The 15093-nt window shown below is 44.4% G+C and overlaps 1 protein-coding gene across 1 annotated transcript in view; it reads right to left on the minus strand.

Annotated features, from left to right (window-relative positions):
• Positions 1-15093, minus strand: part of dym (dymeclin) — a 69683-nt gene that overhangs the window by 31123 nt on the left and 23467 nt on the right. Inside the window, exons 9-13 of the mRNA XM_042059214.1 lie at positions 5800-5985; positions 5434-5612; positions 3579-3704; positions 829-942; positions 645-739 (exon numbers count right to left, since the gene is read on the minus strand). Coding sequence (XP_041915148.1) covers positions 645-739; positions 829-942; positions 3579-3704; positions 5434-5612; positions 5800-5985 — 700 coding nt within the window. The remainder of the gene's footprint in view (positions 1-644; positions 740-828; positions 943-3578; positions 3705-5433; positions 5613-5799; positions 5986-15093) is intronic.

Consider the following 15093-nt stretch of genomic DNA (forward strand, 5'->3'; position numbering starts at 1 on the left):
AAAATACTCCATAGAAATGCATGGGGCTAGTTTGTCACGCCAATATGGCCGTTGTCTACACATATCCCACCCCTTCCTCGGCAAAACGTTGACATGTGTATACATTGAGCCAATCATGTGGTGTGATGTGAATACATTGAGCCAATCATATGGTGTGTTGTGAAGACATCGTGCCAATCATGTGTTGTGATCTCGCCGCTGGAGCAAGATTGGTGTCGTGAAGCCTTTTTTACCGAAATGGATGCCCAACGAGTGCCCAAAAAGCATTGTCAAATGGCCGCCAAGTGGAGGGACTTGCCTAAAAGGACTTTGCTACAGCTAAGACCCAAAGCAAACACATGGGTGGGTCAGCTCAATGCTCCCACACCTCACGTGATGCTTTTAGTTCCTGTAAGAGACATTTTGCTTGTTGCCTGGTTATGCCCTTTGGCCATCTTTTAAATTAGGGCCCTAAGATTTAAAAATCTGGTTGCTAGTTTAGTAACATTGGGCAAGATCCTAAGCAAAATCATTGGTGGATCTGCTCAAAGCTCCCACGTGAAAGTGTTAGCTTTGTTCATGTAGAAAACACTTTGCTTGTTCATGAAGCAATTGGCCCATTGTTTAAATGAGGGCCCTAGGTGTGAGAGTGTGCGAGGCCTCACCTTATGATACGCTGAGCTGCATACTGATGCAGGCAGCGGAACTGGGCCGACATGTTGGCCAGGGCAGCCAGGCAATTGGTGTGGAGATATTTATCCTGCAAGGCAAAGCACAACATGCCAAACTGCACAACAGCCAGTCTGATAACACAACTACCAGTTCTCTCCAGAGATGGGAGCTCCTTACCCTGGTGCGGGTCATGTTGAACTGGATGGTCCGGATCACTACCAGAATCAGCAAACTGCCCAAGGAGATCTCCGTCAACGTGCGCTCTGTGTACCAGGTGATGTTCTTTAGTACCTATGAGGAAAACAAAGCAAGAGTTAAACTCAATGGAAAGGAGGAGTTAGTCAGCTGAATAATGAAAGATTTAAAAGTCTTTAAAAGGAGTGCAGCCATGTGGAAAAAATGAGAGCACACTACATTGCCTATGGTCAGTCTCACCACAACTACAACAATTGTGTATACACACTCATAAAAGTGTGGTGGCATTTCAGAGTTCAGTGGCTCCTGAGCAGCAATCATTATCTGACTCTGAGGTCAATGAGTAAACATGAGTGAGAGACAGACACATAGAAAATAGGGTGAGACAGAGACAGAGACAGAGACAGAGAGAGAGAGAGAGAGAGAGAGAGAGAGAGAGAGAGAGAGAGAGAGAGAGAGAGAATATTCAAACATACTAAAAACAGAAATGAGAAAGAAAACACTGAAAACTAGGGGAAGAGGGGTGAGTGTGTGCATCTCACATACAAAGCATACAAACTATGGGGTGAATTCTCCTATTTGTGCATAAATTGTGCATAAGCTTTTTTAAAGCGCTTTAGTTACGCACTTTTCAGTTACGAACTTTTCAGTTACGCGCATTCTCCCATTCCCGCTTATGTCGTACCCACAGCGCAAAGGTTCTAAATCAAGGTGGCCTTATGAAAGAGGCGTGATTTATTTCAGACTAATCCAACACCTCGTTAATTAAGGTTGATATGAAAACGTGGAACTTTTTTACTCATAACTCTTTTTATGGACATTAATGTTTGGATTTTTTAATATGTGTGGATTACCTAAGTTAATACTAACGTCTGGAGAAAATTTCATGCGAATAGCCTCACTGGAAGTATACTTACTGAAAAAAATGTTGACATGTTCAATACTTAATTTTTTCCCCGCTGTATATGCAACTCTCAATCAGTACATTTTTCGGGACCCCACAAGCTTCCTACGACTAAATAATGCTGCTGGAAAAATGTCTAGGGTAAACACTGGACAGACAGACACACACACACACTCAGAGCTGTGCTATAAACTATGTTACTACAAACAGCGAACCCTGTATCAAAACAAAATAGTTTGTGCAAAGCATAAAAGTATGTTGTGTAGCTGTCTAGTACATACTCCAGCTACTGCAAAATGGGTGCAGTGCTTAGAAACGTAAAAAAGCTTGTTATTAAGACATATGGATCTGTGTGTGTTTTACTAAAATGACCACATACTGGCTAATGAAGATGCATCAGCACAGGAGCGGAGAGAGGAAGACAAATTGTCACTTCCCCACTGAGGTGAATATTTAATGATGGCTGGCTTCTGGCTTTCCACAGATAAGCCCTGGAGAGTCCCCTACTGTAGCGCCAAGCATAGACAGGCAGGGGCGTTTTTTACCGTAACTAAATTCTTAGTCAGACAACAAAATAGAACCAAGCAAAAAGGAAAATAAAACACTGACCTGGCACAAAAACAGTATACTATATGATTGTTAGGTCTAAAAATGTGTCAAATATCTAGTCACATCTATGTCACTCTGACCTGCTGTTTTTAAGACAATATGCAGTGACATTAGCAGCCAACAGACAAAACTTGAGCCAGTTTTCAGCTATTGCACATCCTAACACAGACCGTCTCCTATATCTGTGTGGAGTGAAGGCCTACAGCATGTTTCCCATGGCCAGGTGTGTGCTAAGGTTTTTTTTCCCTTTACCCTTAGTAATCATTAACAATTTCACTGAAATTGTAGGCTATTTATTTAATTGAAATTCATTTGAATTTGCATGTCATGAAATTGCTTCTAAACCTGACTGTATTTAATCTACCGTTTTGCACATTTGTTTATATTCCTTGAAACCATATTGGTCAGGAATGTTGCACATGTGCAACTAACAACCAATCACACCTCAAACACTGCACAACACAGCTGTTTGAGCTACAGTATGGGTTCATGTGTGGCTTTCCAACATTATGTGTCAAAATATCAGAGTTTATTGGTGGCAGGGGGCAATAAACAGTAACAAACTTATTGTGGCTTTTGAATGCATAATATCATGGTGGATGTTCTCATGTTAAAAAGTGTGCCGCAAGAGAAAACATTTGTGAAACTCTGGCCTACAGAACAGAAGTGGTACATGAAGTAAGAGGTGCATCACCTGCACTGGCCTGACTAGGGCTTAGTATCATCTTAGAATCATATTGGATTCAAAAGCAATCATATTGGATTCAGACATCAAATCAGATAAACAGATCACTCAATACTGTGGGTAAGACCACTGAAGTAACACAACATATTTATTTACTATTCCAGTGTATCTTTAAAAAAAGAATATTTAGAACTAAGAAAGGCTGTCTATCAGGATATAATGGATTGTAAAACACAAAGATGTCCCCACCCATCCCTTTTGTCTTAAAGTAGCTGCTATTGTGCTTGAAAAGGCAAGACATGGAATAAGTGTAGGTAGTCTGTAGGACAACAGGGGATTACACAAACACTGCCCATGACAACAGCACTTTTCAGAACTGCTTGAGATAGACCAACAGAGAGGAGGGGGAAGGAGACAGAGAAACTTGGAGTTTGAATATTTTTAGGTTATTTCCATAAAGACAGCAATGGTCAGAAAGACGGTGTGTGGTTGTGGTTGTGTGTGTGTGCAATATGCATAATTTTGAATACTTACCACCTCGTGGACAGAGCGGTTGAAGCTGTCATCCTCCGTGAGGATGAGGAGGATGATGAGGGCCATGTACACATGGTGTGAGTTCTTATCCTCCACATGGTAGAGGATCTCTAAAATAGGTATGACCTGTGGGGAGAGGTCTGCATTAGGACTGGGTATGACCTGTGGGGAGAGGTCTGCATTAGGACTAGGTAACTGGGTTTCTCATGCAGATTCATGAACAAGCATCATGTATGAAGCCAGCCATTGTAGAAATGTCTGTGCAACACTCTAAAACACCCATCACTTTAAACCACGTTGTGGAACGGCTGACCCATTTCCCTTGTGCATTTTCCCAGGACCATGTATTATTTTAGTTCAAGGAAATAGAGAAATCTTTTTTGTAAGTACTCGCACACATTTATAAGTGCCAGGTGGTTTGAGTGGCTGTTTACTGATGCTGATGATAGGTTAAATACAATCCTCAAAGAATGACTGAGCATGACTAAAAGCAATTTTCAAGCAAGGGCAGAAAAACAAGCATGAACACACATAAAACTAGAACTAAATGTTTGTTATTAAAGACATGGAGAGTCTGACCGTACATTTAATAGCTTTTGCCATCAGAATATTATATTTGGCAAGATTGGTTTACACATACCCATGACAATTTACACTACAGTTTTGATCTGTTATAAAATTCAGCATTTCATATGGTCTGTGCGATGACCCTCTTGTTTGGCAGATATTACCATTTTTCTCAGTTGCTTCTGTGCATTTCTCAAAATCCATACAGTGGATTACCTGCAAAAGTGTGTAACTTGCAAAAAATGTTTAGTTCATGTCTTAAAAGCAAGTATTTATGCCTTCAGAATGAAAAGTCCCTGTGCCATTGTTTAAGGACAAGATGAAAATGGGTGAGGTTTTTGAAGACTGATTGAAAATGAACACACAATGAACTAATGCCTAAAAGTTTTGGGGTTAGGACTATTCCACAAACAACAAGTAGAATGCATTTTGACCACCATGTCATAAGCCATCAATAATGAAAAATTGCTTTTATGATTTGCCAAAGCGACTAGATGATGTGAATTCTGATTTGAGAAATGCACCAAAGCGACTGAGAAAAACTGTAACACAAGCAGTCAAATCTGTGATGCTGCGGAGGAAACTTCTCCTCTTCCAATACAACCTGCTGCCTGCCACTGTCCCCAACCCAAATTCAGAATCTCTCAAGTCTACATTCTAGCATCATATTATGTCACAACTATTTGCGAACACGTTCAGGTAGTCAGAGTTTACCTGGCCAGTAAGGGATTATGTAAGACAACTCAAGACAATAATAATATCCTTCTGCGAGAGGCAGAGATTAATTCGCAGAACGGCACAACTACCCAGTCCTGGACAAGCACAGGAAATTCCGCTAGATCTCCACCTACATGCGGGCGGCCATTTCTAAGCGTTTCTGCTGCTTTTGATATGACTGCAGCTGATAAGGGCGAGCACAGAGGCAGTACAGCAACAGCAGGAGGTGGTGGTCTAATGGAGATGCTGTTTTGAAGCATTGCTTTAGAGAGTGGCTTCACTGTGCTGGGATCTGTGCACATATAGTATAGTGGTGACATTCTATAAGATTATCACTGATTCAAAAGGCACATGCAGGTCAGGTGGAAGGAAACCAGAGGGATAGAAAAGAAATGACTTGGTGGAGTAGGGGGTGGGGATGCGCATATGTGTGTGTGTGTGTGTGTGTGTGTGTGTGTGTGTGTGTGTGTGTGTGTGTGTGTGTGTATATATATGTGTGTGTGTGTGTGTGTGTATGTGTGTGTGTGTGTGTGCGTGCGTGTATGTGCGTGCGTGCGTGGCGTGCGCTCACCAGGTTCTCCATGTCAGTGCGGGACAGCATGTAGGTTCTCATGTTCTGATTCTGGTGCAGGAGTGTGTAGAGCAGCAGCGTGGCCTGGTCAGACGTCTGCTGCTCACAGAGCGCCGTGTACAGACTGTTGAAGTTGATCTGGAAGGTGTGTGGTTGTGGTGACGGCATGGATGAAGTGTCTTCAATAACACACACACACACACAATAAAAACATATCATTATTCAAATAGTGCATGCTGCTAATGTATAGTTTGTGTCTATGTGTTTAGGGTGTGTGAAAGGACATTTTTTTGAAAATCTTTTCAAAGGACATGTTTTTAAAGAGCTTTTCATAGCAGGGAGGTGTGGGAGATCCAGGTGACTCACCTTGTGTATTCTTGAAGCACGTGACAGCCTGCCTGTAGGCATTGGGGAGTTCTGGACCATCGGTCAAATTGGCTAGAACGAGCAGAAGGAGCAGGCTCTGATTGGACAGCGGCAGAGGGTTCTGTTCCTGGTCAAGCCCAGGTTTGCTACCGGCTCCACCTAGTGTGAACACCGTCCACAGGCCACCTGGGAAAAGACGTGCGCACAAAGCATCTTAGAATTTAGTGTTTCTATGGCTGGATGACACTGAGAGACTTCACAAACGTACGTTTTGTAAAAGAGGATTTCTACTTCTGGCTGTAGTTTTGATTGAGAGTAGTATGATGACAAGCGTCTCATGCTTGATCACCCTCAAGCACACTGTGGATTTTTTAATTTAATTTATATAGTATATTTAGTATTTAGTTTTGTTAGTTTTTCTTATCTTCTACTGTCTCTATTGTACAGTGGAGTTTTGTTATATGTTATATGTTTATACTTATATTTACCATTTCTGCTGAAAGTGCATGTTGTGTGTGACGTCTGTATGCTACTGAGACCTTGAATTTCCCCTTGGGGATCAATAAAGTATCTATCTATCTATCTATCTATCTATCTATCTCTAGTATGATGACAGGAGGCCAGGTTTTTCCAATGGCAGGCGGGCGGGCAGTACTAGAGAGGCCGAGCGCTCCTGATAACTGCACTCACACTGGCTCTCCAACAGCTCACTTGACTGGACATGACTCAAGCTCTGATTAAAGGCACACTATGCAGGTTTTTTAGCTTAATATGCAAGTTTTTTCGCTGGTTATATGACTTTTTTTGGGTTGAATGGTGGCCTTCTCGCTTCCCCCTAGCGCCTGTGAGCGGAAAAACCACCCTTGCAACTGTGGGCCGGCGGGCCGACGGCCTCAGTGTCAGGAAGTATAACGAGTGTAACGAATTGCTGTACTGCATTCAAATACACATACACGCCAGGCACCGGCTAGAAAAAGGTAGCGATGGAGTTTCTCAGACATTCGTCATGACAAAGCCAGCGAAAAGAAGCAAAAACCGAGAAAACAGTAAGGAAATTGCCAATACGGCACAGTTTACATTTAAGAGAGGGGGACACTGTGTTATGTTGGAGCTCAGTGCAGCCCCGGCTCCACCTAGAGGGCTTGGAGCTGAAATAAGCCAACTGACAGTGAGTGAGAGAGTGAGTGAGCGAGTGTTTGTGTGTGTGTGTGTGTGTGTGTGTGTGTGTGTGTGTGTGTGTTTCTGTGTGTGTGTGTGTGTGTGTGTGTGTGTTTCTGTGTTTCTGTGTGTGTGTGTGTGTGTGTGTGTGTGTTTCTGTCTGTGTGGTTTGAGTCTGATGTCCGTCTCCATTCCTAATGACCTGCGGCTGGCCGTGGAGACCCAGTGTCCAGAAGACTCAGCTTTCCCGGATAAACAGACAGCATTTAAAAGGAAAGTCCAGCATCAGCAGCGCCAGGCTCAGGCTCCCTTCAACTGTGGTCAGAATGTGTGTGTGTGTGTGTGTGTGTGTGTGTGTGATATCTAATGACGCAGACTGTGGTCAGCGGAGCACTGTGGAGATAAGGGAGACTGACCTCTGATCTCTGTCCCACACAGACACCAGTTGACTAGTTCTACACACGTACACACACACAGACAGCCATGAACACTTCCTGACTAGCCCAGTCACTCATGCTCTCTTCCCACACCCACACACTCTCCGTTTTGTCCCTCTCTGTCTCTCTCACACACACACACACACACACACACACACACACACACGTCCTCTGACCAAACTCTGTCTGTCTTCCTTCCCATGGCCTGCCACAAAAACAGAACGCAGTCTCTGCACCGTTGCACGCATAGAGCAATGCAGCAATGAGCCTTAGCAAGGTATGGGGAACACAGCAAATGATGCCACTCTCACAGCTACTCTCTCAACAGCCAAGCTCTTATTAAGCTGAGGGGGAAGCTGAATTCTGTGGAGAGAGTCTGTGCTCAGTGCGGATGACACAGGTTTCGTTATTCAGATTCGTGACTATTGACTATTGACTATTGACTATTCTAAAGCAATGGCTCAGGATAAATAAATAAAACTATTTATGCTAATTACCTGATGTGTTCATTTAGCAGGCACGTTTATGCAAAGCGATTTGTGTATATATTTGTGTATATCAAAGTCTATTTGTGTGTTTGCTCCCTGCTACTAGAACCTCACTACTATAATAAGAGGGTAAGTTATTTATTCCATGTTTCAGCGAATCTCAGCTGATTTAACAATATTTTAATCTCTATTTATATAGAGGTGTAAAGCAAAGCAGATACTGCAATGTTTTCAGTCGCATGTGGCATAGTGACTCAGAGCACATGTTTCAATCGGTCGTGATTGCTGTGCTCACACTGCTTGTTCCAACTGCTCCAACAGCAATAGAGCTGATAAGAACGCCAGAGATCCAGCTAAATCAGTCCAGAGCTGGAACGCTACTGGCTACGTTTCTTCTAGTCGGACGTTGTGAGCTGGAAAACAAACTCACAAACAAATCAGATGGGAATTTAGATTCCTAAATTTGTCTGAGGGGCAGAGAAAAGACTTTGCTGCAGAATCACACAATATTATGTCTGACACTGATTGATTGATTCATCTTGACAAAGTGTACCTGAATAGTCGGTGTCTGTAAATTCATAATGGGGTTCGTACTCCTCTACAACAATCCTTCATTGGACGTTCTATACCGTGTCTATAAGGACTGAAGACTTTCCCACGGACAGGACAGGAATGTGAAAGAGGCCCTCCCCATACTGCTGATAGAACTGTTAGGGAGAGCCCACATGCCACACACAGGCCCCAAAGTGGACAGTCAGACAGATCTCCAGGGGCACATGCTGCAGAGCCTGTTTTTAGCCGGTTTTATTGTGCCGTGTTCCCTTGGCAGTATGGCAACCGTCCAGCACGTCTGATAGCAGTCGTGTGCCACCACACACTGAGGAAAAACACCACAGTATGGCCTGGCCACCAAATGGTAAATCAACATCCATGATACAGTAGTCTAAGCTCATTTTTCTTTCTCTCTCTCTCTCTCTCTCCACCTCCTTCTCCCTCCCCCTCGCTCCCTCCCTCTCCCATGCTGTCTGGAGCCATGCAGAGTTGATTATTAATAGCTGGCGCTCTGAACCAGAGCACAGACAGGTATCCTGACAATGTGTGCTGGGGGAATGGGGGCCATAATGGCTGTGAGCGGAAGAATGATTATGATTTTCATTCATTGTCATTTATTCAGTGGCGCGTGCCGGCAGGACAGACAGAGGCGAGCCAGACGACGGCAAGAGGGCCCGCTGACTTATCGCCATGGTGACAGCACCCATGCCAGGTCACAAGCTCGGTCTGATGATGGAGAGGCAGAAAGCAGACAGCGAGGAGCGGGGTGGGGTGGGGTGGGGAGGGGTGGGGGTTGCAAGGGCCAGTCTGCCTCTCTCTCTCTGGCGCTGATCGATGCAAATTCAGCACTGGCTCGTTTGACAGCGGGGTGAAGTCAGAATGTGATTAGCCACTTGTTCTGTGCGGAAAGATGAACTGTGATGGGCCAGTGACCCTTCAGCAGGGGCTGGAGGAGGGCCAGAGAGGAGCCTTGCAGAGAGCACCCAGGCACCGGGAGGAGGAGCAGGACAAGGGGGACAGTGACGCCCTTCACTGGTTTATATTAACTGGGGGCACAGACAGGCCCACACAGGCGACATAATGTCTGACCATGCAGCCTAGACTAAAGCTCTCACACAGCCCACCTGCCACAGTCATGCACACACAAACTGTATATCACAGTACAAGTTCACCTCACACACATTTGAATTCTTTATCTGAACCCACCAATCACACAAGGATTCAAATATTTCAATACAGGTAAAATACAGCTCTGAGACTCCTGGGTACAGAAAGCATTGCCTACGCCACACAGCAAGGCTGCCTATAACACCTGATATGGAGCAGAAATTTGCTAGCTGTTTGGATTCTCTCCTAGATAGGCCTAACAGTTTTAACCTACTACTCATTAGTTTGTGAACATGCCCCAGGCTGGTAAATTTCAATATTACCAACTTCCATGCACAGCCCAGAGCAGAGCTATTTCCAAGATTGGGATGATACTTAGTCGTTTTGTCACACACACAAACACACAATAACACAGCATCAGGGCTACATCATGCAAGCAAGTCTGAAGCCTGTCTATTTCTCTCTCCGCCTCTCTACAGGATGTGAGACAGGTGGCCCACTCCCGTTAGATGAGCACCACGGAGACGCTAGCAGACGCTTCCTTCCTGTGGGCACACACTGTCGCTGTCGCAGAACCAACCCTGCCTTGCCAAAATGCAGCCACAGAAAGACTGCACACTACACAAAACAACAAACCACACAGTCACAGATGATGGTGCTGTTCAGACACTTGTTACTGAATGACACAAATGTCATGGAATATTCATGTGTGGAAGTGCTTGTGAGGAGTGTTCGTGTGTGTGTGTGTGTGTGTGTGTGTAAGAGAGTGTGTGTGTATGTGTGGAAAGAGAGAAAGAAAGAGAGAGAGAGAGAGAGCATAGCCAGAGAAGCATAGCCTATTGTCAGGGCCTAACTCACAACCAGAGGGCTGCCAATGACAACATGGCTCTGATTCAGGGCAGGAAGCTGAGATGCGTTTCAGAGGAAGAATGGCCAACTGAGGGACTGCAGCACTTCCTGCACTCGTACTATTCACACAGGAGACACAGACACAGGGAGGGAGAGAGAGACAGAGAAGGATATAGAAAGAGAAAAAAAGAGATGAAGACAGGGAGAAAAAGAGAGACAGGGGGGGGGGGGGCGGGGGGAGCAAAATAGAGTGAATGCATTAGAGTGAGAGAGAGATAAAGCATGGGAGAGGAGGAGTGGGGGAAGTGCTTGGGGCTGTGACTTCTTTCTTTTGCAATCCTCTCACCCAGGTCTCTGCCTGTGTTCTCCAACACACACCCGCTTCCTGTGGGTGAGGTCAGACGCAGGGCAGGAGGAGCTCGGAGCAGGCCGCTCCACGGCAGGATTTATGAGCATGTGATGGGATAACGACAGCAGGGACGCGCAAATACAATCAGACTTAGCATCCAGCTCGGACTCTGGCACAGCATTTACAGACTCAATGTCTGCTGAAGGGGTAACGAAAAAAAAAAAAAAAAAAAAAAACATTATCATCATTATCATTTTTGAATCCAAGCCACAAGTTTAAGCACTGCCAAAAACACTAACAATGTGCAGGTGCCCAATTATCCTTTCCACACAAAACAGAATAATCAAAAATAAAAACAATAAAATATATAGTAAACTGACATTGTGCCGGTGCCAAAACACTCCACTGCAACAAGCCTTCCAGTTGCACTCACACCCATCATCATGAAGTGATTTGAGAGGCTGGTCCTGGCCCACTTCAAGACCTGCTTACTGGACCCCTTCCAATTGGCCTACCATCAGAACAGGAGTATTGAGGATGCCATCTCTACGGCACTTCACTCTGCCCTGTCCCACCTTGACAATAGCACCACCTATGTGAGAATGCTGTTCATTGACTTCAGTTCAGCATTCAACACCATTATCCCCTCCAAACTTATCACCAAACTCAGTGAACTGGGCATCAATACTTCCCTCTGTAACTGGATTCTGGACTTCCTAACCAACAGACCTCAGTCTGTTAGGTTAGATAACCACACCTCCTCAACCTACGACTGCACACTTGTACATGGCTCTAACACTATTGTAAAGTTTGCAGACTACACTACGGTGATTGGTCTTATCAGCAACAGCGATGAGACGGCCTACAGGGACCTGACATCGTGGTGCACTGACAACAACCTGACTCTTAACACCAAGAAGACCAAAGAGCTCATTGTGGACTTCAGGAAGTCTAAAGCTAGCACACACACACCCATTCTCATCAACAGGACTGAGGTGGAGCATGTCACCAGATTCAAGTTTCTGGGTGCCCACATCTCTGAAGACCTGTCTTGGACCCTCAACACCTCTACCCTTATCAAGAAGGCTCACCAGCGTCTCTTTTTCCTGAGGAGATTAAAGAAGGTCCACTTGTCCCCTCAGATCCTGGTGAACTTCTACCACTGCACCATCGAGAGTATTCTCACCAACTGTGTCTCTGCCATCCAGGGCAAGCGATGCTTGTGTAAGGCGCGCAGCATCATCAAAGACTGTTCTCACCCCAACCACAGACTGTTCACCCCACTCCCCCCGGGAGGCGTTACTGGTCTCCCCGCACCCGAACCAGCAGGTTCAGAGGAAGCTTCTTCCCTCCGGCTGTCACCCTACTGACCTCTAGCTCTGCATACCGGTGACAAACAATCAACCATCCCCCCAAACCACCGCCATTTCTGCCCCTCAACAGACCCCGCACCCCCCCCCCCCCCCCCCCCCGGACAATTGCACTACCCTATCCCACCCATAGTATTCTATTATTTAGAAATGTACATACAGTTACACTCTACTGCTCTTCATACTATTCATCATGCACATACACTTACACTTACTACTCTTATAATGTTACTGTTTCTGCACTTCAATGGTACTGTTACCACACTGCACATAGCTGTACACATACTGTACATATCTGTAGGAACATATCTGTCGGGTATACTGAATATCAATATGGTTCATACAAAATATTCATATTTACTTAATGTTTTTCTTATAATATATTCTGTTAATACACTGCATATTATTCGTACTACTTGTATACTCTTACACTGCTACTACACTGCACATATCTGTACATGTTGTTCATACATTGTTCATACTACATAGCCATATTTATTCTGCTCTTATAAGCTAATACGCTGCACATATATGTATTTACCTATTACTGTAAACCACCTTCTGTAAACCAACTGTATACTTCTGTCTACACTGCACTATATATCTTGTTCTGTCTATGCACCATCTGTTGCACTTCTGATAAGACGCAAACTGCATTTCGTTGTCTTTGTATTTGTACTCTGCACAATGACAATAAAGTTGAATCTAATCTAATCTAATCTAATCAATGTATAGTGAACAACTCAATACAAGAAAACTTGCACCCACAGCATAAAGCCTGTTATTAAATAGATCCTTTATTAAGGAACCCTTAACCTGTGTGTATATCTAAGCCTTATCTAAGCCAGCGACAGACACTGCACTGTCATCAGTCTGCACCAAATCTTCAATTAGTCTCAGAGGCCAAGGTACAATGGGAGACGAATTAAAGGTTGAAAAAGTTCAGGGTCTGAGATTTACTCAATGTATGAAAGTAAAGAACATTTTCGGCTGTTTCTGTGCAAAGCTATGCTGAGCCTAACATTATTATCAATTTCATAATATAGGCAGACCACATGTGTGACATGCGGCCCTCAACGTCATTATAGAGAGCTTACTTTTTGAAGTAAGTCACTTTGTTCACTTGAAAATTGTTATCTTTAATCTGATAAATGAATAGCATGTGAAATGTTAGTGGGTACCCACACACAGTATATTTTTACATAATGTAAATGCATATATATTGATGCACAAGCATATGTTTTTGTTACCAAACTTACACAATAGTTGTGCACTTGAATATCTGCTTGCCATAATGGTAATTCTATTTTCAAAGCTAGTTAATTTGTTGGTAGTAAATAATAATAGAATGCAAAGGCAATTGTGCAATAATATTATTAATATTATGAACATTTACATAGTCTTTCAGTTACAACCTATTGAGAAGGGTCTGGTGTTATGTAATGCTGATGTGGCCTGAGATTAAAATTAGTTTGACACCCCTGATATAGGCTATTTCAGGCATATTTATCCATGTGAATACTAGTTGTCTCTCACAGACCTAACATTCAGGATGCCTTTTCTCTGCAGTCCAGTCTCTTTCTTGTCTTGTTGTTGTTTTGGTCTTGCGTGATATGCACTGATGGAAACACTAAGGAATAGTATGTTCTATGTGTTATTGTCCCATCCATTTAACTTCAAACCTGCCTTGATGTTGCTGTGGTAACTGCAAATTATCTTCCAAAAAATGGACAGCTCATCATAAGAGTGCTCCGGCAATTCCCGGGCAGCACTGAATATGGCAATACTCAGGAAACCAAAAAATGCTTGCCGAATATTTCAGTCGCGCTGGGGGAATGCATAAATGAGCACTGTGGGGGGATGACGGAGGAAATACGGAGCGACACATTAGGGCAGTGAGGAACACTTAGGCAATTTCAAGGGAAGGTTAGGACAAGGCTAGTCTAATGAAAAACTAATAGAACACTGTGGTTACAATGCAGAGCAACAACCACAACAAAACCAGCCAGCCACAGGGCACAGGCCAGACTTCATTACCCAAACACATGACAGAAATCACAAAAATACTAACAAGGACATCTTTCTCGTCCTCTCTGTCCAGGTCCCCCGCTGACAGTCAGCTTTTGTACAGAGGTACACAGACCAGTTCTCCTCTCCACCCCTCGCAGAGGGCTGCCAGCACTCGATACTAATGACCAGCTGAGTGGCCACCACGGGGGTCCCAGCCACAGTAGGACACAGTTCTACCCAATACAGTCAAGAGCAATTTTCCTCCCGCAGCATGACTTCTGTGACGTGTGTGTGTGTGCGTGTGTGTGTGTGTGTGTGTGTGTGTGTGTAGGAAAGCATGAGCAAGAGAGAAAGTGAGAGCAAAAGAGAGTGAGAGACAGAGCAAAAGAGAGTGAGAGAGAGAGAGAGAGAACGAGGGAGAGAGCGAGAGCGAGAGAGGACTGCAGACACACAGGCTCTGGGGGATTAGGCACAACAGGGGCATCAATCAGAGAGCGCAGACAGCCGTCTGCTGATGGCCTGCTGATAGGCGTCTACCGCCGACAAAGAGAGGAGAGCTTATCTGTGGGAAACCCATGACCGCCTTTCCATTCGCAAAACCCCACACTCTCTTTCAGTCGCTTGCTTTGCTTTTCAGTCTTTGCCTTTTGCTCTCTAATGTCACCAATTTGCTTTCTCTTCCTACCCCAGCACACCACGCACATTTCTATTCTCTCTCCCTCGCTCATCTGTCTTGGTCTGGATGAATCACAGAACATGTTCGACCACAAAGACTGACTCTCTGTCCAGATCCTCCCGTCTGACTGCCAAAGCATTTGTTTACAAACATTTCCCGTTTTGAGTGAAGTTTCGTGAAAAGCTAAGAACTTGCTCCCTTTGGTGTCCCACACTTCTGCAGGCTAAGCCTCTTCTGTGCCATGCTTACATAACACTGCTGCAGGTCACGCTGCAGAGGTCTTGTTCCAATCTAACTG

Source organism: Alosa sapidissima, chromosome 13 (assembly GCF_018492685.1).
Source record: "Alosa sapidissima isolate fAloSap1 chromosome 13, fAloSap1.pri, whole genome shotgun sequence".
Classification (NCBI taxonomy): domain Eukaryota; kingdom Metazoa; phylum Chordata; class Actinopteri; order Clupeiformes; family Clupeidae; genus Alosa; species Alosa sapidissima.